The 27,976-nt window shown below is 45.4% G+C and overlaps 1 protein-coding gene across 2 annotated transcripts in view; it reads right to left on the reverse strand.

The window, feature by feature from the left end:
* Positions 1–27,976, reverse strand: part of LOC147683691 (phospholipid scramblase 1-like) — a 246,055-nt gene that overhangs the window by 134,668 nt on the left and 83,411 nt on the right. For both annotated transcript variants that reach the window (XM_086944072.1, XM_086944073.1), the window contains exon 4: positions 22,119–22,223. In XM_086944072.1, the coding sequence (XP_086800198.1) occupies positions 22,119–22,223 (105 nt within the window). The remainder of the gene's footprint in view (positions 1–22,118; positions 22,224–27,976) is intronic.

The raw sequence follows: 27,976 nt of genomic DNA on the forward strand, positions 1-27,976 counted from the left end.
TTAAAGCAAATGCATATAGGAGGCCAGATTAGAAAGTAGGAGAGCCAGACAAGACACTAAAAAAATACAAGCGAGTATTAGGAAAATGAATAAAAAATACGAAGAGGTCGAAGAAAGAGTGGTGCAGGTCGAAGAGAGAACTGGCAGACTGGAGGATGAAGTTACAGACTGGCAGGCATCGAGAATGGAACAAGGAAAGGTGATCGAGGACCTGCAGTGGAAACTGGAGGATTTCGAGAATCGCCAGCGGCGGAATAACCTGAGACTTTTTGGTTTGGAGGAAGGATTGGAAGGGAAGGACCCAAGGGGGTTTGTGATTAAATTACTGAAAGGTGCATACCCAGAGGCTCAGTGGCAATGGGAATTAGAAGTTCAGAGAGCACACAGATTCCCACTGACGCAGAAGAAAACAAGAGGCACTAGTCAAAATTTGCTACCAAGGGCAATGCTAGTTTTGTTTGGTAACTTTTTGGCCAGGCAGGAAGTTATGGAGACTTCCAGACCAGATAAAAAGAAGTCATTTGGAGGGGTAACATTCTTTGCTAGGCCAGATTTCTGCCACACAACCGTAGAAAGGAGATAGAAACTTAGGCAGCTAATTACTCCATTTCAGCGCCAGGGCTCCGAAGCATACCTGATGTACCCATCGAAGTTGAAAGTTATTACAGGGGGCCGTATCAGGATGTTTTACTCAGAAATAAAGGCAGGCGGGTATCTTGCAGGAATTACGGAGAATCAAAGGGGTAAGAAGAGTAGAGATACTGAACCAGCATAAGATCCATATTACAGTACCAAGGAAATACTGAATATGGTAATACTTGGGTAGGTTGGGTGGGAGAAGGAGGCGACACTACAGCAGTGAGCAGCCACACATAGGTCAAGATTGACCTATTTGCCTGTAGCAGGGGGGGGGGGGGTAAGTAAGGGGAGGGGGGTTGACTGGGGGGTGGGGGAGGGAGGGGGTGGGGTGGGGGCGGAGAAGAACTAAGGTCATATACAGCACAAGGTAAGCAGATGTGTAAGAGTAAACAAGTGGCAGTACATTTTAAGAGGTTGATTTTTGATGGCTTAACTTTAAAGATTAGATGGCGTTAAGGTTCGCTACCATTAATATTTGTGGGCTAAATGATGGTCGGAAAAGACAAAGTTGCGGCTATGTGTAGATTATTGAAATTGGATGTCATATGCCTTCAGGAGACGCATGTGAGGGGAAAGGATAAATATCTTATGGATCAGCTAGGTTATGAAGTCTTAGCATGTACACAGCAAGATGCAAAAACAAAAGGAGTGGCTATTTTGGCAAAAAAAGGAATTATGCAGGTGAAGAAAAAGAAGGAAGATGATGGAGGGAGATGGGTTATGGTAGAAGGGGAGACGGTTGGGGGTCGATATACAATTTTATCTGCATACGGCTCTAATGAAGACAAACCTGAACTATTTGACTTGTTAGATGTTGAGTTAGCATTGTGGGCAGAACCGATAATCTTTTGCGGGGACTTCAACATTAATGGATTATCAGGGTTGGGTCTGTTGGGTGGGGGGATGCAGGGAGACCGCAAAAAGAGAACACGAAGGTCTATTGCTAATCTAATGTCTAATAATGCATTGGTTGATGTTTGGCAAGCACATAATCCCATTGGAACAGGCAGCACCTTTTATTCTGCTCCCCACAAGGTTATTGCTAGATTGGATTATTTTTTAGTTACTAGCTCCTTAGCATCAGATGTAAAAATAGAAAGGCTTCCTCGGGTCTTCTCAGACCATAACCCTCTAATATTAACTGTCCCTCAGAACCTCAGACCTAACTTTAAAGAATACAACTGGACATTTGAAAGAGGGTTACTTAAGGAAGAAGACTATGTAAATAGAATGAAGGTATGGATTAGACAATTTTGGGAAGTAAATAGAGGTACAGCATCTGCGGGAGTAGTCTGGGATAACTTCAAAGCAGGGATAAGAGGGGAAACACTGGCTTATACCCTTCGTAGGAGCAAAAACGAAAAACTCAAGTTAACTAATAGGTTACATGATTTAATGGAACTAGAACAACAGCTTGTTCAAGCGGTAATTAATCAAGAACCTATCGAGGAGATTTTACTAGAGATAGAAGCCCTTGAAAGCGGAAATCTCTGCCGCCTACCTGTTTCGTTGCTCTTTTGCAGGAGTAGAACCTTGGATTTCAGCAAACCCTGCCAGCCCTCTTCCCGCCTCCCGCTGCCCGGCTCTGGTACCATCCAAGTCCTGCAGGCGAGCGGAGCGCGGTCCGAGGAGGATTGCAAAAAACTACAACTCCCATCAGCCTAGCGGCGCACGCCGCGCAATCCACGCGCCAGGAGGCGTACAAATTGCGCGACACCCCGGTCGAGGGGTGGGAAGCCCTTGAAAGCGGAAATCTCTGCCGCCTACCTGTTTCGTTGCTCTTTTGCAGGAGTAGAACCTTGGATTTCAGCAAACCCTGCCAGCCCTCTTCCCGCCTCCCGCTGCCCGGCTCTGGTACCATCTGAGTCCTGCAGGCGAGCGGAGCGCGGTCCGAGGAGGATTGCAAAAAACTACAACTCCCATCAGCCTAGCGGCGCACGCCGCGCCATCCACGCGCCAGGAGGCGTACAAATTGCGCGACACCCCGGTCGAGGGGTGGGAAGCCCTTGAAAGCGGAAATCTCTGCCGCCTACCTGTTTCGTTGCTCTTTTGCAGGAGTAGAACCTTGGATTTCAGCAAACCCTGCCAGCCCTCTTCCCGCCTCCCGCTGCCCGGCTCTGGTACCATCTGAGTCCTGCAGGCGAGCGGAGCGCGGTCCGAGGAGGATTGCAAAAAACTACAACTCCCATCAGCCTAGCGGCGCACGCCGCGCCATCCACGCGCCAGGAGGCGTACAAATTGCGCGACACCCCGGTCGAGGGGTGGGAAGCCCTTGAAAGCGGAAATCTCTGCCGCCTACCTGTTTCGTTGCTCTTTTGCAGGAGTAGAACCTTGGATTTCAGCAAACCCTGCCAGCCCTCTTCCCGCCTCCCGCTGCCCGGCTCTGGTACCATCTGAGTCCTGCAGGCGAGCGGAGCGCGGTCCGAGGAGGATTGCAAAAAACTACAACTCCCATCAGCCTAGCGGCGCACGCCGCGCCATCCACGCGCCAGGAGGCGTACAAATTGCGCGACACCCCCGTCTCGCGGGACGCGAGCGGGACGCCGGGCGAAGCCCGGGCCAAGGGCGGGCCCGTTTTAGCCCGTTCTAGACAGTGAGAGACTGGACTGGGCCAACCCTCTAACTCCCACCCTCTAAACCGAACTGTGGCAAGGTAAAACACTTTAATATCTACAGTGTAATTGGACTATCATTGACGCATATTTCTAGGGTCTCGCTGCTAATAATTGTTTGTTCATTATGTCAAAACAAAAAACGCCTGTCACCCCGGCCAATACAATGCACAATTACCTGGTTCAGGTAGTGACAAAAATTAATAATAATCGGAGGACCTCCCTGGGCATGGGAGATTCGCCACCTTGTGCACAAATTAATCAATCAGGGGTGTCTCAGTCTGTCACTGATGATCTCATTGTCACCGACCCTATTGAAGACCTAAATGAGCACTCTCCAATTAGTGTTTCTATGGCCTCAATGGACCAACAACTTGACCCCTTTACAGATCAAATCAATTTAGAAGACCAAGACAAATCTGTAACAATTGAGGAGTCAGTTATAGAGAGCAATACCCCCCCAACACCGGTCCCCGCTCCAAGAGCCAAAAAAGGGATCACCAAGGCGCCACCTAGAAGAGGCGGTCTTCGCTCTTGCAAAAACAAATCTGTAACTCCACCTAGACGAGCGAAGAAAAAGGCAGAGGACGGGATAAGGGAGGAAGAGTATGGAAACGAAGAAGGGGAGGACACCCTCTTAATCAAGCTTATGGGTACCCTGGAGTCCAAACTACTAGGATTAATGAAACCCCTCATATCAAAAGTTGACCAACTAGCTAATAAGGTCAACAAGCTAGAGTCCCTGTTAAGGAAAACCAATGAGGGGGTGGGGGAAATACCAAATCTAGTAGCATCCAAATTTGAACAAATGGAGACTGCGGGAAAATCACTCGGGGTACACATGAACACTGGCCTACAAGCTCCATCAGAGCATGCCCAACAAGTCAGCCCTAGGAACGATAATACCCCTGACTTGGCCCTAGTCCCAGATGCAGCCCAATTAGTGGGCAACAGCATCCCTGAGATTCTAAACCCAGAAACTGCCCCAGTTGAACTAATTGTTGAAGCCTCGCCTCTTATCTTAGTACTAGCAAATACACCCATGCTGAAAACTGGACAGATCGAGTCACCAGATTCCTTAAGAAACAAGGCTCTCCAGTGGCTTAGTAGTAATATGCATATATCACCCTGGGGTAAGGAAAAACTATCTGACGATCTGCTGACAGCAAGAAGGGTCAGGTGGATTGGTACTAAGGTGAAGAAATTTCAAGGGGATTGTGTGGTCTTGAACTTCAGGGGCCCTGAGGTCCTGCCTGATGTCCTACGGAACATTCTCCCCCCACAACGTAGGACAGCTGAAATAGTTCCACTGACACTGGATTTCTTCTATAGCAGAAGAGGTCTAGTAGCCAAACCGAGCATATTAAGAACAAAATGGACAGTTGTGGGAAATAGAAGGGCCAGGTCCAATCCAGTATGTGAGTGGGGGCTAAACTTGGACAACCAATATTCTGTGCTAACTGATTTAAATGAGTGTGATTGACTCGCATGTGTCTCTCCTGCCACCCTAGATACGCAGATGGTTCAAGAATATGTTAGCATTTCCCTGATAGACGAAATTACACTAGCCCCAGATGTACTTCGTACTTCCCTCTCAGAGGAAGAAAATAGAGTTCAGGTGGAACAGGAAAGAACATTGGAGGAAATTGAGATGCCACCAACATTGAGTAAAAATGTAATACTAGGAGTAGATCCTGCAGAAACATTAAATATTCCTGATAATGTTCAGATATATCCCCAAAAGGCTAAATCGCAATTATTAATTATTTCATGGAACATAGCTGGAATTACTAATAAATTAAATATTCCAGACTGGGTGGATTTTATTACCCAATACGACATCATCATGTTCCAAGAAACCTGGTCGCTTACACCAATTTTCAGGCAAGGGTATTTGAACTTTTTTGTCCCGGCAATAAGGAATCGAGTGGGACGTCCCTTGGGGGGCCTGTTAATTTGGGTACGCCAAACTTTGAATTGTTCGGTCAAGCAAAGGTCCATACCATCTAACGACATATTGGCACTTGACATTACCTGGCAAAATGGTCAACAGTTAGCCCTGTTTAATCTCTATTCGAGGGGAGTTGCCAGAGGTAAACCATCTGAGACTCTAATGTGCCTCGAGAACAATATTGAACAGCTACCAGACCCTACCTATATAATAATAGGCGGGGATTTTAATACTACCTTTGAACCCTTGGGTGAGGAGGATAAAATCCTGGCCGAAGACGAGGATACCAAGTGGGGAATTCCCCAACTAGATATCCCTGTAATTAGGAAATGGAGCACGGTAGCAATACAACTGAAAAGTTTTTGTCTTTCAAGAGGACTTAGAGCAGTAAATGGTCGAGCAGTGTCAGATTCTATGGGGAAAAATACCTTTGATAATGGTCGATCGGCCAGCAGGATAGACTATATACTCCTGGATGTAAGGGCCTGGGATAAATTGGTAGATATGGAAGTGAAGGATAAGATTGAAAGTGACCACAACCCATTGTGCCTGACACTACATACCTACCATGACAAACCCGAGCATCCTAGAGAGGGTTATATGGTTACGCAGGATCTAGTAAGTTCAAACAACTCCCGATATTTGAAGTGGAGTATGCTCCTAGAAGATATTGTTAAAATAGAGTCTCTAAAGAAAGTTGTGGTGGACGAAGTTGCCAAGATTAAGTCTCATTATGGACAGACTGATTTTATTGACTTTATGATGGCTGCCCATGAGATACTTTTTTCTGTAATCCAAAGTTTCTTTCGTAAAAATACCTCCACAAATAAAACGAAGAAAACACAAGAAACTAGAGGGTGGTATGATAAGAGCTGTAGGACAGCACGAGACAATCTTAGCAGGGAACTAAGAACAGGGAGGCCAGAAGCAGTAAGGCTGGCGAGAAATCTGTATAGACAGGTTCAAAAATTAGCTAAGAAGCGTTGGGACGAGGATTGCTGGCAAGAACTCAAGGAGGTATGTGCCTCCAAGGACTCTAAGCGCTTCTGGGCTTCAGTAAAATGGGCAAAGGGTGGTATTGCACCCCAGCCTGCTAATAATGTCGCAAAGAACAGTTGGATAGAATACTTTCAACCACAGTATGCCTGTAACCCCATGTTTAATAATGTTAGACCTCCCCCATTAGTTTACTACAAAACACCAATATTTGTGGAGAGGGATGTGAGTATTGTGCTGGATTGTGTAGCAGGGGGGAAAGCCCCAGGCATGGATGGAATTCCGGCTGATATCTTTCTATCTGACCGGAAGTCCTGGTGCAGCTACTTTACAATGTTGGCCAATGCAGTGGCTATGGGAGGGAAAGTGCCTGCCTCATGGAAGGGTGCTGAAATAATTCCCATATATAAAAAAGGTGACCGATCCATGGTTAAAAATTACAGACCCATTAGTCTGATTGATACAGCTCAAAAGCTAATGGGCCGACTAGTGCAAAATAAACTGCAGCAATGGATCGACGAAAATAACATCCTGTCATCTTATCAAGCTGGGTTCAGGCCCCTAACTAGTAGTGTCGATCAAGTTCTCCATTTTCTAACAATTTATTGGAGAAATGTCACCTTGAAGAAGGGGACATTGTATGCAGTTTTTGTAGATTTAAAAGCCGCTTTCGACCTGGTCCCCAGGGAAAAACTCTGGCAGACCTTGGCGGACGCAGGCTTAAACCAGGAATTGCTCACACTCCTTGTTCGCCTACACGAAAATAATTTTGCTAGGATACGATGGGGCAAACAAGGAGATGTAACTGATCCCTTCCCGGTCGAACGCGGGGTGAGGCAAGGGTGTGTCCTAGCGCCAACCCTCTTCTCTATCTATATAAATGGTATCGTTAAACATCTAGAGAAGATTGCTAGTGACACCCCTGTAATAGCCGGCACTCGTGTGCCAGTTCTCATGTTTGCGGATGATACATTATTACTTTCCCGCACCCCTAGTGGGTTACAAAAAGTAGTTGATGCCTTTGGTGTATATTGTGATGAAAGGGGCCTAGAACTAAACACTACTAAAACGAAATTTATGTGCCTCAATCAGCAGTCCTCTTACAATGGTGTGATCAAATACAAAGGAACACCACTAGAAAGAGTGGACTCTTTTTCATACCTAGGCATCACTCTGCAAGAAAACATGAGCTGGAAACATCACATAACCACAACCCTACTAAAATTTAGACAGCTAGCAGGTGCCATCTCTTTAAAACACCGAACCTCACTGACAAAGCCTGTAAACTGTGTGATGGAAATTTATTCTATGAAAGTCCTGGGGGCTTGTTTATATGGTTCTGAATTATGGGGTTTCTCAAACTTGAGCGAACTGGGCCAAGCTGAAAACAGGTTTCTAAGAGGTATCGTAATGGTCCCTCAAAGCACACCAACAATCCTGTTAAAACTAGACCTGGGTAGAAAATCAGTTGTGGATATAGCAAGGCTTCGGCCCCTCCTATATTGGAGAAGAATCATGGTGACCCCAGAATTAGGCCACTATGCAGCAGCATTGATGGATGTCATCAAATTCGACCGTTTCCATACCATCCCATGGTTAAGGGAGTTGCGGGGACTACTCAAAAAATTGAAATTGGATTATCTATGGGACAACAAAGACCTAGCTTGCTTTCCTACCAAGGAAAAGCTAAAAGATCTATACTGGGAAATGGTATATTCTACAATGTTTAGTGACAGCACAAGCGCAAATTTAACATCTCGCTTCTTAAATATAAAAATGTATCCCTCATATGAACCTTTTTGGGACCTAATTGAAAAACCATACGACGGAAAACTTTATTTTCAATTTCGCATTGGTACATTACCTTTGAATGCGTTCAAAAAGCATTGGTCCCAGGCATGGGATGAACACTGTCACCATTGTAATGAAGAAACTGAACACATCTCCCATTTCTTGTTTTGTTGTCCACTGTATTCGTCCCCCAGACGCAAGTGGCTAAAACCGGTTTGCTTAAAGTTGGGAACCCAAAGCCAATCTGAAGCCCTTAGGATACTTGAAACAGACTGTACAACATTATATGTGGTTGGTGTAGCAAAATTTTTGGCCTGGTCATGGCAAATTCGAACCCGATCACTAACGGCTATTGTATTATAATGAAATTATGTATATCCTTAACCTGTTCCTTCGCGACATAGATTATTGCTTCTTGTTTTTTAAACTTACGGAATGTGATTTTTTAAACTGTAAAAATGTGTTGTAATTTCATGTACTTTTTACTATGTATTATTCGACATTGAATGTTTAATATGTATTTTTAGAAATATTTTTATAAGTAGTATTTATTGTATAGGGCTAGGTGAATGCTTTTATGACAAATGTCGAATAAAGCTTTATAAATTGAAATTGACTAGAGATAGAACTGAAAAGAGCAGAAGCCAGCTAAAAACTGGCAAATAAAGCGGCAAGTAACTATTTAATGAAAAAGGAAAAATGCTATGAATTTAATGAGAGGGTAGGTCATATGCTAGCAGTCCGTATCAGACAAAATTTGGCAGCGGGAGAAATTAAAGAAATTAAGGATAAAGGGGGAAAGGTGGTGACTAAGGTAGAAGATGTGAGTGAGGTGTTCTATTCTGATCTATACGACCAAGATCTGGGAAATGTTGAAATTGAGATAGAGGGATATTTAACAGGAATTGCTCATGAGGAACTGAGTGAGGAGAATAAAGAGGCATTGGAGCTACCATTGTCACTGGGAGAAGTTCATATTGCAGTAACTAAACTCCCCTCAGGAAAAGCAGCGGGGCCCGACCAAATTCTATAAAGAATTTTGGGACACCCTGGGGATTGATATGCTGGAAATTTTAAGTCAAGCACAGAGGGGGGAAAATGTACCACAATCATGGGCCGGAGCAAACATTGTAATTTTGTAAAAAAAACAAAACCACATTTGGATCCCGGTTCATACAGGCCAATAACACTTATGAATGCCGACGCAAAAATCTACTCCAAGGCGCTCTCACAAAGGTTAAATAGGGTAATTGAGGGTTTGGTATGCACAACATAACATGGATTCATACCCGGTAAGGGGGACTACGCAACACACAAGCAGATGGTTACCATACTGGATGCTGCAGGTGCCACAGGAGACCCTGCCTCGGCCATCTTCTTGGATGCAGAGAAGGCCTTTGACAGGGTCTCCGGGGGGTACCTGTGGAAGACCTTGGAGTGGTTTGGGATAGGAGCAGGCTATATAAAGGCTATACAGGCACTGTATCTAGAACCTACGGCTAAGGTAAGGATAAATAGAGGGTATACTGCGGGAATACGTATAAGACGCGGCACACGACAAGGCTGCCCGGCTTCGCCACTGTTATTTGCTTTATACCTTGACCCTCTTCTGCGTAGACTGGAAGGGAACCCTAACATTTTTCCGATAAAGTTACATTCCTACGAATATAAAACGCTTGCTTACGCAGATGATGTGGCGGTGGTTACCCCAGAACCAGGGTCGGCTATCCTAGAAATTGAACAAGAGGCTGTAGCTTTTGGGACAGTATCGGGCTACTCACTGAATAAAGGAAAAACACAAATTATACAAAATAACTGGGTGAACTTTCAGGGCATAAGGGTAGCTCCCGAAGTTACGTATTTAGGTGTTAAGATTACAGCTGACTTAGATAGACTAGTTGAAATTAATATGAGTCCACTGTTGGCAAAAATAAAAGCAAATACGGAAAGAATTAATAATTTACATTTGACCTTAATGGGCCGAATCAACGTAATAAAAATGGTAACATTTCCGAAAGTTCTGTATTTGTTTAGGTCTATCCCATTATTTTTTGACAACTTGTGGTTTAACAAGCTGGAAGCGATCCTGAACAAATTTATCTGGGTTAAAGGGAAGACAAGGAGAGCTTATAGACATTTAACAGTATCCAGAGGAAAAAGGTGGCTGGGGGGCACCGGATTTTAGGCTCTATTATTGGGCTGCCGTATTGCAGTATTGCCAGGGGTTAATAGGTGGGGGAGGTGCAGATCACACAACGGAAACCAGGACAGGGTTTACAAATGTATATACTACACTACTGGGAGAGGAGGCAGAGAATGGGTTTTTAAATACAACAGACTTCACTTATTTTAAACACACACGGTTTAAGACTTTAAAGGCGGCCTATAGGGTTTGGAAAGGATTGACAAAAAAATTTGGATTAGGTAGGTTCAATAATTACACGCGATTGTACACAAATTGCTCACTACCAAGGGACATTTTCAGGGATACTACTATGAGGGACTGGCATAACAAGGGCATAGTGAAAATAGGGAATCTGCTTGACAGCCAGGGACATATGCTACAGTTTGGGGCATTACAAACAATATTCGGGATAGATCATAATAATTTTTACAAATATCTTCAAACCAGAAGTTTCTTAATGCAAAAACAAGGCGGACTGGCAGGGCTGGGACAATGTAAAGTCATGGAATACATAGAAACAGCTAATAAGTGTACGATAAGACAGTTATACGCGGAGCTGAAAGACAGTAAAACTGATGAAAGGGCGAAATATGCACAAAAAAAGTTCAGAAAAATTGGGGTCAGGGCTAGAAATCTTTCAGCTATCATTGGATCTGGGCAGAACGGTGTTATGCTCTGCTACCCTTCAGTCACAACACTTTAAGACAGTATTTTCACTATATCACACCCCGGCCAGAATCGCCCAGTGGGGCGGCACAACTGGAATAACATGCCCACGATGCGATTCAACTGAAGCAGATATTGTGCATATGTTCTCACAGTGTCCCCAATTGTTTACTTTGAAAATGGCTGTTGAAGAGTTCTTTGATAAATCACTTGGGATTAAGATTACATTTACAGATTAATTAATTATGCTGGGGGTGGGGGACACGCCAGATGCTATGTCAGTAGAGTTTATTTTTGTTTCACTTGCAGTTTATCGTATATGTATAGCAAGAAATTGGTTGGATAAGGCCCCCCCTCGTTTCAAGCTTGGATTGCAAGCCTTCTTTCTATGTACAATCTGGAAAAAGCAATCTATGAGAGGAAAGGCAGGAGAGCTAAGTTACTAGGTAATAGAATATGGCAACCTATCACTAGGTGGAAAAATAGCAGGTTAAACCTAGGATAGTGAATGGAAGGCTGCCATAATATTCTATTCTATAAATGTTTTATCTCTGTTTTGTTGAACTGGAATAGGTAGTATATATTATATATAGGTTTGGTGAATCTTTTACGTCACAATGTATCAGATTAATGTTGTAAAGTATACAATCACTTGTAAAACTGTTATGTGCTGTAACATACAGGAATATGTGGAAAAATTATCTTGGAAATGTTTAATAAAAATATTTAAAAAAAAAATAGAAACGTTCTGTGAAAATGTAAGAGTGCATTGAAAACACAGAACTCTGCGACGAAAAAACAGTTCTAAAAGAGAAGAAAGATTACCATTTGATATGTAGACGACTTGTTACACACAAAAAAGTGTAAATAGACGTTGGCCCAAACCATGCATATGGGTCTGGTTTGACTTCCTAAATTGAATTTAAGAAGTGCGTGTATGGAGATAAGGTCTTAGCACGTCTAGCAATGGTCTCGAAATGGAGGACTCCTTAGCATTGAAGAAAAGAAGTTTTTTGGCGCTTTACAGAAACAGAAAATAGGTTTCAGGTTTAAAATATGCCCATTAACAAGCATGTAACTGAAAGTGTCTGGATTCTTCCATATATTCAGTCATTCAACCATCCAGACTCCATCACTCATCTATGGACTCAGTTCTCATTTTTGCATCAATTTATCCATCCATTGACTCATTCTTGCATTGACACACTCAATCACTGGTCAACAAAGAGGCGCATTCCGCTATCCTCCAAACCTACTGACTTTCGAGCTGGTTTGCGACTGCTGTAAGGGTGCTCCCAGTAGTTATGCGACTGCTTTTGGCAGTGAGTGACTGCCAGTCTGTGAGTGGCATGTGCGGTGGGGGCATTGGAAATCCTCAGAAGTCATATAAACAATGCCAACAACACATTTAAGGGTTAAGGACCCGATTTAGAGGTTTAAGAGCCCTCGATGTAAAACCCCATCACATTAAATTTGTGAAAGTGCACAATAAAAAATGCCATCTGACTGTATTTGGCACAGCGTTGCACTATGTATTAGCAAGGTCTCCATCACTTGTGATCAATGAAGCTGCGTCCAAGATGGGTTAACAACTGCAGGCCAATAAAATCCCAATAAAGAATGTGATCAATAAATAAATGAAGCCAAAGGACCTGTATCTAGAAGGCTTTTAATTGTTTTTGTACACGAGCTATGACGAGCAACTAAAGTACACTCTAGCCAGACCTTAAAGGGAAAAAAAGGGGAAAAAACACATGCAAATGCACCTAGAAACGTTTTGGGGTGAGACTGGTAAATTTCAACAAAGTTACTGAAGAAACTAGCTGTAGCTCACATAAAGTATTTTTAATTGAGTTAATGACTGAATAATGCAAACGCAGGTCAATGTCCTTTAATAGTGGTCACCAACCACCGGCACGTAATATAATAAACACATAACCAAAAGACAATACATAGATTTGTATTATTCCGTTAGACTCAAATTGTATGACATACCACAGGCCTGCTCAGTGTGGCAAACAGAGCATAGTATCTTTAGATTTGTCCCAACAAACCACGCAAGGTATAGTGCAGTCCAGAGCATGCCCAAACATTTGAAAAACCTTTCACAAACTAAAAACAGAAACAATATGTTGGAACAGAAAAGTCTACTGCATGGTTAAAGGTGCGTACCACTGCCCTCAGTTCCCAACTGTACTGCTGCCTGGATCCCTGCTGATTTTTTGTTATAGGTAAACATGGATAATGGGTGTGGTGTGCACCATGACATAGGCCTATCGCATGGACAGCAGGTGGCCAAAGCACTACCTTCATTGTAGTAGAAGTCGAACGCCTTCATCAGGAGTTAAGTGGCACAAATGCTGTAGTAGCTTACTGTGTAATGATCAGTAGTACTGAACAGGTCCTTTCTAACCTGAGTCGATGGAGTAAGGCCTACAGGCTCACTCACGTTTTTAAAAGTTTCACTGGGGAGTGCTTGAGGTGATGAGTAAAGGATTCCCCCCAGACAGATGTATTCATTCCTGCAGTCCCATGAGCTGTGTGGAACTCACTGGTGGAAGAGAGTCTCCCGTTAGGCTTTAGAAGATTGCCTTTTGATTCAGTGATAGATCACAAAGAAAGGTTCTGGACACATCTCTGGAAAGAAGATGGGGCTGATCAGGGATTCATAAAGAGTTAGGGGGGAACCTGGGAATAATCTTTTGATGCACATCACACTGTGGCTGATGTCCAGGTGCAAACTCTAGTCACTCCCATCAATTGTGGGTCAATCAGATTCAGAGTCTTGTCTGCTGTAACAAACATCCTTTCAAGTGAACATTTCATGAAAAGCAGAATTCCAACCGAAAACTTCAATGACAGACCGTAAAACACATTTTGGAGTATGGAAATGGACTATAAGAAGGGTAGGCTGAGATCCCAAACAGTCATTTGCCAAGCAGCCAAACAGGCTATGTGATAAGTGGAAGCTCTGCAAGGCATCTGCCTATAACTAGGACTGGGGGCATTCACCAATAAAATGCCAACATTACATGCCCTGGAGCATCAGCGCCTACCTGCTTGCCAATACCTGTGTGCCCTGCAAGGAAGAGAAGAGTGTTGGAGGGAGCAAGGTCCATTGGGGAGCTCTGCTGAGAGAACTTAAGCAAAGTGGGAGGAGAATGGCTGTGCACAGATTGGGTTGTTGCTCCAGTGGAGGAAAAGTGCAGCAACCCCCGTATGCCAGAAGAGGGAAGCGTGATCCAAGCCATGAGAGAAGCGCTGTGTGGGAAGCACTATGCCTGCACCACACCTTGCAGTGGTGACCCCATATGCGTAGAGGGCAGGGCTAGACTGGCCGTAGCGGGCACCGGTCAATCCCCCGGTGTGCCGCACGGGTGGGGGGCCGGTTTGGGGCCGCTAGGAGTAGTTTTTGTTACAGGACGTTTTTGAGGCATAGCTGCAAAATCGGCCCTGTAACAAAATCGGCCGAAAACCGGACCTGGCAAAGATCAGCGGCACCCACAACCCCCTCCTCCGGGGGGTTGGGGGCCGGCCGAGCACTTTGCCAGGGCCAGTTTTGGTTCCCAGTCCGGCCCTGATACAGGGTGTCACCATTGAACCTGTTTGGGTCAGGAGTGAAAGACTTGAAATCTTTTGATATTGGCAACCCTGTATGTCAGGAGGTGCCACTGTAGTGAATGAAATCGCATCATAAGAGCCTGCACCCAGATCGTGAGTTATGTGGCAACCCAAAATAAGAGGAGAGGCTGTCAGTACCACTATGAACAAGTATTCGGGTTGTGGCCTGGAGGAGAGGATTTCTGCCATAACCAGCCAGTCAAGCATGCACTCTGCACCAGACTGATTCCCCAAGGACAGCAGCGACCCTACCAAAGACGTCTCAGCTTTACCAGAGCTCTAATGGGAAGCAGGAGAATCCACCCCCTGCCCCACATTCAGGGTAGAATAACTTGCCATGTATTTGTCAAGCTGTAGCAGCTCCGATAGCTGGGACATACCAGCATTGCTTTGAGGAAAGAGCGTGTGCCTGCTCACATATGAACCACCTTTCAGTCAGTCATTGCATTAGAGGGTCTGGGCTCAGCTGGGCCGCGGAGAGGGCACCTTCTGCATTGCGAATGCTTCTATACCGCTGGAGGGGACTTGCTGCTAAAGTGATATGGCACCATAGTCACTTAACTAATCACTAAGTAGTCAAAGGGGAATTCTTGAGTACGACCTACTCACCAGTGAATTGGTAAATACCTCAAACATGTCACAAGGAAGAAGGGGGGGGGGGGACACAGAAACAAGGATTTGCCGGACAAATATTAGGGTCCCAACCTCAAAGAGAACGGGTTGTTGCTCCTGAATATAGTTACTCCTGTGCATGTTTAGAGATGGAAATAAAATACTTATTTTTCTTTAAAAAGTAAGTATTGGACTGGGCACTGATTTATTGTTCATACTGTGTGGGCTTCCCTTTGAGGAAGCCCTGGACTGCTGCTTTTTAGCTACCACTGAGAGCCAAGTGCAGAAGGAGTACTTGGCCCAGTTCAGGATATATAGTAGGCCGGGACCCCAGGACAACAGGAGTAAAAGGCATAAACCACCATGGTTGGGGCCAGTAGCCCCTGTGTGCGCCCAGTGGCCATCTGAAAGGGATTCTGACACAATATAGGCCAAAACATTATTGCTTTAATTACAGCATAATGGTTTATTTATTTATTTATTTTTCCAAGAAAAAGCAACATCTACTGGTGATGTAAGCCAACCACAAATGTGAGAAATATTTGTATTTACATTACAAAGTAGTCCGTTTATCATTTAACTCCATAACCAATGTTAGTATAGGAGAATGATTTCAACATTCAGAAAGTGAATACTGTAAAAAAAAAAAAAAAAAATGTATAATTTCTGTGTTTAGCTGGTTACTATTGGACATGCATTTCAACATAGCATAGGGGGAAATTGGTCATACAAAGCCTGTTTCAAGCACTCATGGGACTGCGACAAGCATTATAATCACCCACTACAAAGTAGTGGCGGTATTTCACAACGGACAGAAAAGAATACTACCAGTATTCAACATAGCTACTAGGCATGCACTAAAGTTATGAATAGTGACTTCAGAATTCCTGTTAAGTCATGGACTAGTGCAAAATGACATGGCTGAAAGCAATTACTGAGTTGGCAGTACCCACTGAACATAACTACTGAGCATACTGTAATGCTTCTAGATCCTCAGGAACAGTAACCCCCCCCCCCCTCCCACCCCCGTTCTCTGAACTAATATTACTAGAGTAACAGAGTGGTCACATGAGAGGGTGGGGGGGGTAATTTCGGAGGTATGCCAAGGAGGGAGACCAGTGAAAGAAAGAATCTCAAACAAATGAGGCACAGTGAAAGATAAATAACCTTGTCAAAACCCATATCAAGACCAGTAAAGATTCAATCCATATCAGCCCAAAGAAATTGATAGAGCAAAATTAATTAAGCCAACCAGTCAAACAGCCACATGCACACACCTACTCTGGTGGAAACCAGTGAGGCCATTAATAAAAAAAGTGATCCAAATCACCACAATATGTCTTGTAAGAGCACAGTACATTAACACCCTCACTATAGTACCTCTAACAGAGAATGGTAACAAAAGCGTGAAAAGAAAACAATGAACGTTCCTACCAATTCCAAATGAATAAAGAATCATGGAGTCAAAGCTGTTTGAACGTAAATCAATAACAAAGAGGTTTTGGCTCTAGAAGCCCTAATCCCTGAGTGTAAGAGGATGGCTTAGTATATGGTGCTCACTTATGAAAGTGCAGCACTCTGCCCTAATACAGACAACCCTTATGGCGATTTTAGTGGTCTTAAACACCTTACAAAGCTCTCCAAGTGGTAGCTGTGAAGAGCAGCTTTTAGGCTTAGTCCAAAAGGAGTGTAAAACAGCTTGTTTTACCAGTACTTAAGCTTTTGGTGTATTTTAACTGAAAATGAACCCTGCAGTGTAGATCTAAAAAAATAGGTATTTATTATAAACACTCACTAACACATTTCCTACCCAGAGATTTAAACACAATACACACAATACTTTGGAAATAGAACACGTAAGGAGCACAAATACACAGTGGTCTCCATGGGGAGACCAAACCATATACTAAAATAGTGGAATGCGAACCACGACCTAAGTCAAGACTGGACTCAGAAGACGTAGAAGAGTTGGGGACCCAAGGAACCCCCAAGGTGACTATCTGGGAACCTCAAGGAGGCAGTGTGGTAACACGACTGCATAATCAATGCAAGTCAATGGCTAAATTGGTGTTGCAGTTTTAAAGAAGTACCCTTCCCAGTAGACCCTGAAGAAACCAGATGGAAGATGGAAGGTTGGACAGTCACCCTACCTGTGTATACCCCAAGAACCAGGATACCTACACCAGGGAAGGTGCAAAGTGACGTTGGAAACCCCTGTGAACCACAATGGAGGGCTTCAGAAAATATTCCACTGTCGAAGGTTTAAAAGAGTACGGTGGAACCCAAAAGTGGATTCAAGGAGAGGTACCTGCAAGCAGAGGGAACAGAGTCTATGCCACTCAGCCGTGAACAGAAGGCAAGGCAGACAAATACCCATCAATGTCGGAGTTGCAGGAGAGATGGCGGTGCCCTTGAAGTTGCACCTGTGCAGACCAGGAGCCGTTTATTAGCTATCCCATGTTGGATGTCAAGAGCCAAGGGGTCAGTGTTCGGCAGGGGCACCAACATGCCTTGGCAAGATGCAGTGTCAGGACTAGCAAGGTCCAAGTGACTCACCAGAAGCAGGTGATTCAGAGCTGGCCCGAGCATGCAGGGGATCCCAGAGGAGCCAAAGAAAACCCTCAAGAGGACCCATGGGCGGAAGACACAGGAGTCACAAAAGGGCCTAGAGCAGCTCACCAAAGGATGAAGGCCCATGGTGCATAGAACGCGGTGCAGGTGAGGATCTGGACTCCAGGAGATGCCTCAGGCTGGAGATTCTTGGAGCCCTAGATCTCTGGAGGAGGTAGTCAACAAGCCTTGGCAACGGCAAGTCGACGCAGTGCACAGGGCTACTGCTCCGGCAGTTCTGATGAGGGATTCTTGGAGTCAAACTTGCTGTGATGTCAGTACAGTCTTGTGAGGGTTGCAGAAACACCACCTGTGTTTCTGCACCTTTTGAAGTCCATGGGAGCTCAGGAACAACAGACCGGTCAGCTTTGTTGTAGTGCCTGCAGATGCAGGGGTGTGACTCCTTCACTCCAAGGGAAATTCCCTCAGGGTCTTGAATGTCCACTGGCTTTGTGAAGAACCTGTATAGAGCACAGGCACAGATCCTGCAGTAGACTGGCAGGACGAGGAGACCAGGAGCAGCAGGAGCCTTCCCAGTTGATCAAGCGAAGTCCAGCAAAGTCCAAAGTGCCCAGACTTTGCAGTTGAAGTGGTTTTGGATCTGAATCTTGTCCCACAACGGATCTAGATACCTACCCACAGGTTAACCCTTAAGTACCCAAAGTAAGGGGTTGGGAAGATCGAGGGGTCCCTCCCAGAAGAGGGGCTGCACAGTGGGGAAGGATACTTCCATGTCCTTTGTCCAGTTTCACGCCAGAGCGGAAGCCAACGGCTCCCTGAACTGGTTTCAAACGGAGTATGCAAGAAGTGCAAGAAGTGCACCAAATGTGTACTTCAAAGCAGTCTAGTGGCCCTGGCAGGCACCCCTCTCTTTTCAAATACAGAAGCCCTGTCTGGGTGGTGCTCACACCTCTCTGTGACAGGTAACCTATTGTTCTTCCATCCCCTGCTTGAACTTGGTCCGGTAGCAGGAGGGCAGAATCTTGTCTCTGGTTGGCTGCAGCCGTAATTTTCTATTTTGTCTGAAGACTGGTACTGGGAGCACCGAGGGCCTCTTGGAGGAGCTTTACAGTGCATCCGCCCACACAGTTTACAGTGTTGTGGTATGATTCCAACATGTATGATACCAAGCACAACAGCGTTCATTACAGCCAGTTTAGAAATAGCCAGCTCATAATGACGCATGGCCACTTTATTATTATTATTTATTTTTGTAGAGCGCATAGTCACCCTGAGGTATCCCAGCGCTAGGAACCCTATCTCTTAAATTCAGCGGGACCGAGGGCAAAACAAAGTAAAAAAGGGGGGGTGGGGGGGGGGGGGGGACAGAAGATCAGTTAATGAGTGGAGAGGAGTCATTGGGGAAAAAGATGAGTCTTCAGTCGCTTCCTGAAGCGCAGGTATTGTGGTTCGAGCCGCAGGTCGCGGGGGAGCGAGTTCCAAAGGCGTGCAGTTTGTACTGAAAAACGTCTTCCTCCCGAGCGGGCTTTCTTGAATCTGGGGGTAGTGATGAAGTTTTCTGTGTCCGAACGAAGGGATCTGGTGGATTTGTAGGGAGTGATGAGTTCACTAAGAACTGGGGGGCCTTGATTTTGTATTAGTTTGTGGACTAGGCATAAAGTCTTGAATTTGACTCGCTCCCTTATAGGAAGCCAATGGAGGAGTTTTAGAGCAGGTTTAGCGGAAGTTCTGGCAGGCGTATTTGTGATAATCCGGGCCGCAGTGTTCTGGATTCTCTTTATGGATCGTAATGGCTGATGCACTTACAACCAGAATGGACTTCGAAGGTCGTAGGGGTGTCCTGATCATGCAGGGGCACCCTCACACTTGGAACAGAGCACCCTACCTTCAGGATTAAAAGGCCTGCCTTTGGGGTGACTTATAGGTTTTAAGAACAGTGACCTCAGATATAAGGGAATATATCTGCTGTTAGTGGTGCTAGCACCAGCTTACACAGGCTTCAATGGCAATAACTGTGAGTAGTCTCATGGGTGGCATAATACATGCTTCAGTTCATGAGACCCCTGGTGTACCTATGCCTCTGGCACCTTAGTACCATATACTAGAGACTTACAAGGTTACATCAGTGCCAGTCTGGACTGTACCCAAGTATTCGTTGTGTCCTATTTAGGGAAGAAGCACAAATACAGGGATCATGATTAGCAGTCAGACCTTTCAGTGAAACACAATGCCACCAGCAAAAATTGAGGGTGACCGTGAAAGCAGATCCTACCTTCCTACACAGAGCCTGTGATATCCGTTCGCAATCCGAATATCAATGAAGATCGAGAAATTATATTATGGGTTAAAGTAACTAGTTATGCACTATGCATGCCTCATGAAGGACAGCTGCCAATTAAGCATAAAGTTCGAAAAACGTTCACACAATGAGCAGTCCAGCACCCGGAAACTATGATGCTGCACCCTGTAGACAACCTGACCACAGACTTAGCTTAAAAACCAACAAGAACTCCTTTGCGAAGAAACGCAGAGACAGACTACAGAAGCAACTCGCAAAACCACAGAAGTAGAACTAGTCCTGGAATCCTCAATAGCAGATGTCCACCCACGTTTCTTGGGGTTTAAATGTAGAGTCAAGTAATGCTTTTTCGTAGACTTGAATACCTTCTACTCTGGGTTAGAGTCGCGGCCATCTTGGAATGATGTCAAGTTGTACAACCCAGCCATTGCTATCCTTTCTCCTGATGACATTTTCTGCATAGCTAAGCAACCAGAAAACAAAGACTGGATGCGGGATGGGCACTGGTACTATAGACTGCGATGCACAGCTACAGGCAAGGGGTTTTAGGAATGCATGTTTGTGTATCTGTATAGCGGAAAACCAGATGGAACTCAGCTCTGTCCATTGAGAGTTATGCAGACTGTACAATATCTACAACAAGTGAGATTTACATTTTTGCATATGCCCCGTACCCTTCAGTTAGTGCTTGGGCTGGGCTCTAGGTTGCGGTGGGGGCAGGCTGGGGTCTACAGAAATTAACACATGCGCATTCCAGTATACATTAAGAGACTGACAAGTGACAAACAGTCACAGTCCCTTTCATTCACACCTACTGGCCGCACCCAGCTGTCAGGTTACAAGGGGCCAGGGTGTGATGATGGGGGGGGGGGGGGGGGGGGGGGCACCTGGCTCATTACACATAATAAAAAGCCAATTGTCTTAAGAATAGAGTTCTAGTGGCAAGGTTCTTGGAAAATGTGTGTTTGCACTGTACATAGAGAAGCATAGCACACAACATGCATCAGGTCTTTTCATTGTAAATTTGTAATCTATTATTTTAAGCCATAGTCTCCTTTGACAGGCTTCTCAGGAGCCTTTGTGTGCATAAATAAACAATATTTGACCAGTGCTCCTGCATTGCATGCTGGATACTTGACAAAACCGGTTGTTCCAGTTACCAATAAGTTGCATTCCATCTCAACGGATATATTGAGTCACGTTAAAATGTTGGTTATGGTTGGATATACATGACATACCATAGCCTTTGTTACATCGTTCTTATGGTAAGGAGAGTCCCATGGTTAGGTAACTCTAGGAAATCAATCACCGGAGATTGTGTCCTAATTAATTTTAGGGATCCCAGGACCGTCTCCCATATATGCAGATGGTCGCATCCCGACCAGGGGACATCTATTCAGGCCCTATCCTTTTTCTACCCACCATTGGCGTGGACACACGAGGAGGAGGGATGGGAAACAATTTCGAGGGGGGGTGATTGGTCGGCAGAGAGAGAGGAGCCTTTCATCATCCCAGACCTCAGCATTTTGCCCACTTTCCGACATTTAACATGTCATTCTCTACACATTGCCCCATGATTAATTTCATGAACCATGTTCAGTGGTTTGCGAACCTCACAGGGATAAATTACAGGGGAAAATATCTTCCTTTACCACGCAATTAAAAGCATTCAAATTTCTAGCCATCAAAACTGGACCATAGGCCTAAAAGGTCAAAGAATTATATTGATTTGGTCTTCAGAAATGTATTTCATGAGCTGGTTTACAAAAAGGCATCTTCATGGATACCCTGTGCTCCGGGAATTAGGAAAAAATACTCTAACATCACTGAACAGAGCCGCACAAAATCACAAAACATCTATTGCTGGCCAAGTTTTCTCATCATCCAATGTTTCGTGTAGTCGTCAAAAATAAGCAGTTATTGCTCCATTAATCAATGTGGGGAATTGAGCCACCTCTCTTTTTGACGACACCCCATTAACTTTGCGTCACCGGACGAAATCAACAAAATCAATTAAATTGTGAAATGGACTAAGTTTGTAGCAAATGTCATGAAGATCAGTGAAAAAGAATGAAAAATGCAAAAAAAGACATTTAATATGAAATAGACATAGCATCACTTTAATTGCTAGCTAAGCAAATGTAAATAACCACTCCCCAAGATCATCTTTCATACCTTGATATGGTCCAGGAGGGTATGGTTGATATCCTTGGGGAACTTGGCCACCTGGGTAATATTGTCCTCCAGGCCCATAATTGGGAACACCTGATGCTTTATTCCCTGCAAAAGAGGAAAAATAAGTTTTTGGTATATTAATTACTAATAAGATATATCATGAACTTATCCCTTCATAATTGTCTGCAAACACTGTTATTCCCTACAAAAATGTGCAAAACGGATTACATTGATGCATTATGTGCATCTATCCTGTATGCTAAAGTCTCACTTCTAAAATGTATCCTTTCTTAATGTGGACAACTATGTGATAATAATCTCAGAGTTGTGGGACTGGGTCAATCAATGAGGATTTATGAAGCACGGCTAATCACCCGATAGGGTATGCAGGTGCTTGCAGGCCCCAGAGGCTTATTCGAACAGCTAGGTCTTGAGGGCCATTCGGAATTCCGGAAGGGAGGTGATGGTGCAGAAGTGCCTGAAGAGGTTGTTCCAGGTCTCTACTGCAATGTGCGAGAAGGAGCTTCTACTTCAGTAGATGCAGGGAGAATGGGCAAGTGAAAAGGAGGTAGAGTGTAGTCTTATTGATGGTAGTAGAAGTTCAGGCTGTGGTAATGTAGGCAGGTCCTTGGTTGAACAGAGCCTTGTGTGTGGGTCAGCAACTTGAATTTGTGTCTCTTCTGTATGGGGAACAGTGAAGTTTCCAAAGGTGGGGTTTGATGTGGGTTCATCATGGAAAGCCGAGTAGGAGTCTGGCTGTGGTGTTCTGTATGGTGTGAAGTCCCAGTAGAAGGTGTATTGACATTCTAACGTAGAGAGCATTGCCGTAGCCCAGTTGGCTGGTGATGAGGGCTTGTGTCACTTGTGTAGGACTAGCCACTTGAAGATCTTACATAGCATGAGCAGAGTGAGGTAGCAGGCAGAGGAGGCGGCATTGATCTGCGATTTCATGCTGAGCTGGTTGTCAATCATATTTATGAGGTTTTGAATGTGGGTGGAGGGAGTGGGTGCGGGTCCTAGGTCTGATGGCCATTAGGAGTCGTTCCATGGGTTGCTGCTGTTGCCAGAGATCAGTACTTCCATCTTGTCTGTGTACAGCTGCAGGCAGTTCTTAATCCAGTTGGCAACGTTTGCCATGCATCTGTGGAAGTTGTCTCTAGTGTGGTGGGGTCGTTGGTGAGTGAGAGGAGGAGTTGGGTGTTGTCTGCGTAGGAAAATATGTTGAGATCTTGGATCTGACAATGTTGGCCAGTGGTGTCATATATGCATTAAAGAGTATGGAGCGGAGGGATGAGCACTGGGGGAAACTGCAGGTGATCTCCTTGGGTTGAGAGGTGAAAGCTGGGAGCTGAATCCTCTGGGTTCTTCAGATGAGGATTGAGGTGATCCACCTGAGCGTATCCCTTGGATGCAGACACAGTGGAGTATTTCAATCAATGTGTGATGGGAAACCGTGCCGAAGGCTGCAGAGATGGTCGAGGATGATCAAAGCTGCTGTTTCTCCTCAGTCAAGGAGGATTAGATGTGGTCAGTGGCTACGATCAGGGTGGTGTCAGTGCTGTGATTGCTGCGGAAGCAGGATTGGGAGGCGTTGAGGAGCTGGTTCTGCTCAAAGTGTGTCATGAGTGGATTGTTGATCTTTTCCAGTACCTTTCCTGCGAATGGAATCAGGGAGATTGGCTGGTAGTTTGAGTTTGCTGGGGTCAGCAGGGGGCTCTTTGAGTAGTTGTCTTATTTTGGTGTCTTTCCAGGAATCCGGAAATGTTGCAGTAGTGATAGAGGTGTTTACCTCCTGGTCAATCCTTTGCTTCTTGAGGTTGAAGATGTGATTTGGGCATGAGTATGTGGTCCAGAGTGGATTGATTTCATGGTGGAGGTGGTGTCCTGGATGGAGAGGATGTTCCAGGTGCTAAGTGTGGCGTTTGTGTGGCTAACACTGGTGGCCTATTTGTTGCAGAAGTCCGTAGGTGTGGGTTGGGGTTCAAAGTGTCTGTATATGGTTGCGATCTTGTTGTAGAAGTGGTGAGGAGGATGTCACACAGCTCCTGTGAGGGTGTGATGTTTTCGCTGGCAGGCGGGGTGGAGAATTCTTTAATTATGTTGAAAGGTTCCCTGGTGTTGTTGCCGCCAATTTCGATGCATGCAGCAGGTTAATTAATGAAGCTTATGATGAGGAGTATATGAACTACTGTCTAAGTAATCACTGTTGCCCAAAGCGTATTGAAGGAAAACTGATAATTATTTTGATAGAAGACAGGAGGGCTTGAAGAAAAGTCAATGTATTGTATATTAAAACTGGGCTTTTGCCTAAGACAATGGGTCTCTGAAAAGGTTTCTTATCACTTCAGGAATATCTGCCAAACTTCCTGGCTTCAAATCCCAGGAGGATCCTTGCCTGCTGCCTTTACAGAAAAAGGAGGACATTATTTCTAATTTTGTTGGATTGAAGCAAATATCAAAAGCTACAGGAACATGGCACCTAAATGCTACCCGGTGTGTTGGGTAGGTCGAGAGGAACGACGCCTGGAGACAAAACTCCAGCATACATAGGAGTCTAGCCCTATGTGTTGACCACGGGGTACTTAAAATGCCTGGGCATTTTATTAACTTAGGCATAACCAGGCTACCACATGTATTACACTTTGATTAAAATACCCTGTCTTTTGCAAAACTGAGTTACCAAAAGATTCTTAAGTGTAGATAGTCTTCCATTTCTTTTCGGTCAGAAGAATCGCGAGCTAATACACATTACACAAGAAACATGTTGACCTCTGTTGAATAAGACACGGACACTCTACTGCGAGACATTACACTCGGATGAGTCCTGTGCTCACCGTTTTTAATTAGGACAGGAGACCCCCCCAGAATAAAATTGTTCAACACCAAGTACTCCCATTCCTACTTTTAAACCACATCTGCACATCTACACGCCTCTGGCCCCATACCCCCACTTCACCATACGCTGTTGGATAAAAGATTTCCGATAAAGTACCCCTTTTCAAGGTGAGCCAGTTGGGTATTGCACCGCCGAGCCAACGAGGAGCAGCCCATATGATGGAGCATGACACCTGAGAGGGTGTGTGAGGGCATTAAAATCCAACAAATGGATTGTCCAACTATAGACCCTATGTGGGCTTAACTGGACACGACCTTTCCTAGACTCTGCAATTTTAACTTTGAGGAATAGCATAACACTTGCTTGACACCTAAATTCTCCTCTCAGAATGGACTTTGTCAGTGTGAGACTTGGCTCCAGACACCACAGGGGAGCGTAGCCAGCATTGTGGAAGGCAGGCACAGCCCTATTCAGGTACAGGTGCTACTCCTTCCACCACTCCAAATGCAGATCAGGCCTATTCAGCCTAGTGCTGACTGATCCAGACTCCTAGAGCCACTGCACCTCCCCATTGCCAAGGAGAAGAGCTGGAGACTGAGGAGAAGTTCTGCCCTTGCCGTGTCTGTGGTTGGCCTGCAGTTGATGTTTCTGCCAAGGTTCGGAGAAGGGAGTTTGCTGTGTGCTGTGTCCCCTGCTTGAAGGAGATCTCCAAGGGCCTGAGGTGGGCTTGCTTCCCGGTCGGAAGTCTCAGGAACACAAAGACTTCACCCCCGAACTCTGCTGCTGTGTGTTCTAACCTGCCAAGAGGTGCCTGTGCCAATTTTGGGCCTCTGGAGGTTGTTGCTGCTGTTTGGGAGCTGGACAAAAGGGGGTGGTGATGGACGAAGCATCTGAATCAATCAGACACTCACACCCAGTCAAAAGATCTGAGTTTAATTAATCACCGTTCTTTAGCCCACTCTGCTACGCCAGTTCAGACATGGCTATATGCAAATCAGTCTGACCCTGTGCCTCATGGGAATAGTCCTGCCCAAACTGCAAAGCCATGTCTTCCCTGGACCGGAAACAAGCTTCCGAGGACCGGTTTCTGGCATTCCAGCCGTCTTCAGCCCGGCTTGCTTGAATCCAGTGGCAAAGTGAGCAAGGGACTCAAGTCTGAGCAAACCCTGCCACACTTATGGCGGCCAAAAGCGGTACAAAAGGGGGTGGTGATGGACAAAGCATCTGAATCAAACACTCACACCCAGTCAAAAGATCTGGGTTTAATCCATCACGTTTTTTAGCCCACTCTGCCACCCCAGTTCAGACATGGCTATATGCAAATCAGTCTGACCCTGTGCCTAATGGGAACAGTCCCGCCCGAACTGCAAAGCCAGGTCTTCCCTGGACCGGAAACAAGCTTCCGAGGACAAGATGGCGTCTGGCTAGGCGGCTAGAGGAGAACGCTCCGATGCCGACCGGTTTGCTCTGAGGAATATGGATTAGACATAACGCTGATGGCAGAAACCGCACGCTGAATTTTAACAAAGACAAAAGATGTTTTCCAGCGCTACCTGAATGGGGATCGGAGAGGCTCTGGAGTGGATCACCGTAGCAGTGACAGCGGCTGTGACGGCAGTAGCTGAGGTGCAACCCTCATGGCGCTTTCGGCAGCCTAGCGGAGGAGGCGGAATCAGCGGAGCGAGCGGAGCGCATTGGACGGAGCAAGGCGTTTTCGAAAACGGCAGCAACCTGCGGCGTAGGAGAGATAGCGGAGCTCAGAAGAGCAGAGCACTGGCCGAAACGCCACAGAGCCGGCAGCCGAGACGAAGACAGCGGAGGTGGTGCAAGCGGCAGAGGCACTCACGGCTACATTGCTGCTTGGAACTTCATACCGACGGCCTGAGAACACCCCACACCACCGTATTAAAGGACTGCAAGGCTGACTATGGTATAGCTGGTAAGGCAGAAGCGGCGCATGGGGTTAGAGGGGGTGCAAGAAATACTCCGGCATTAACAATTCGAACAGGCAGGGCTGCGGGCGCAGCGAGCACAATAGGAAGATACACACTACGCTGGTGCCTGAATCTGAGCCTGAATTGGAGCCTGCCTGGTACAAAACAGCAGAAAGGCTTGCAGAGACAGTATAACTATCAGTATAACCAACATAACCATCTTAATTTGGCAACAGAGGCAGAAGTGTCAGAGGTGGCAGCAGCTACTAAGGGGGTTAAAATGGCACTAAAAACTACCTCGAGGAGGGAAAGCAAAAGTACCTGAAGGGGGTGAGAAACAAGCTTAAGGGCAAGTCGTGAAAAATAAAGGGGTAGATAAGGATCTACAAGCCCAAGCTCACAGCGCTATGAATGAGGAAGGAGCAGCTGCCTGGAGTAAAGCGAGAACCAGGGAACAGGCCGCAATAAATGCTACACAGCCATCTGGTCAATCAAAAGGTATAACAGGATACTTTACCCCTTCTAACATAGCTAATACAGCTAATACACCCAAAGAGAACACTGCCAATACCTCTGAGCTACCTAGCACTCCCCTAGCAGAGACTCAGTGGAGCAACATCATGGACCTCAATGATATTATGGACAGTACAGAGGAAAACACACGTCCCAATGAAGAAACAACAGCGGCAACAAGTAGGGACACAATCATAGGGACTCCAGAGAGAACAACTACCTTAGCGCAACAAACTGGACTATTGGTACAGAAAATGACTGCAAATAGCGGCCAGAGCGGGCTAGAGGATAACATGGATCCAGTGGATAATTTTTTTTCAGTAACAGATGGGTCAGATGCATCTGAGGATACATGCTCAGGCTTGGAAGAAAATGGTGGGATAAATACCGATTCAAGTTTGTCCTTAAGTTGGAAGGGGGAAGTAGATCTTCACCAAAGGGGAAAAGTCAAGAACCAAGGAAAAAAAGGCTGTCCCGGCGACAAAGAAGTACGCAGTCACAAGAGAAAGCAGGCAGCAGGCGTAGACGAATAAGTGTGGCAAGTACCTAAACAGAAGCAGCTCTAAACTGGGATT

The sequence above is a fragment of the Lissotriton vulgaris genome, chromosome 11, assembly GCF_964263255.1.
Source record: "Lissotriton vulgaris chromosome 11, aLisVul1.2, whole genome shotgun sequence".
In the NCBI taxonomy this organism is placed as follows: Eukaryota; Metazoa; Chordata; class Amphibia; order Caudata; family Salamandridae; genus Lissotriton; species Lissotriton vulgaris.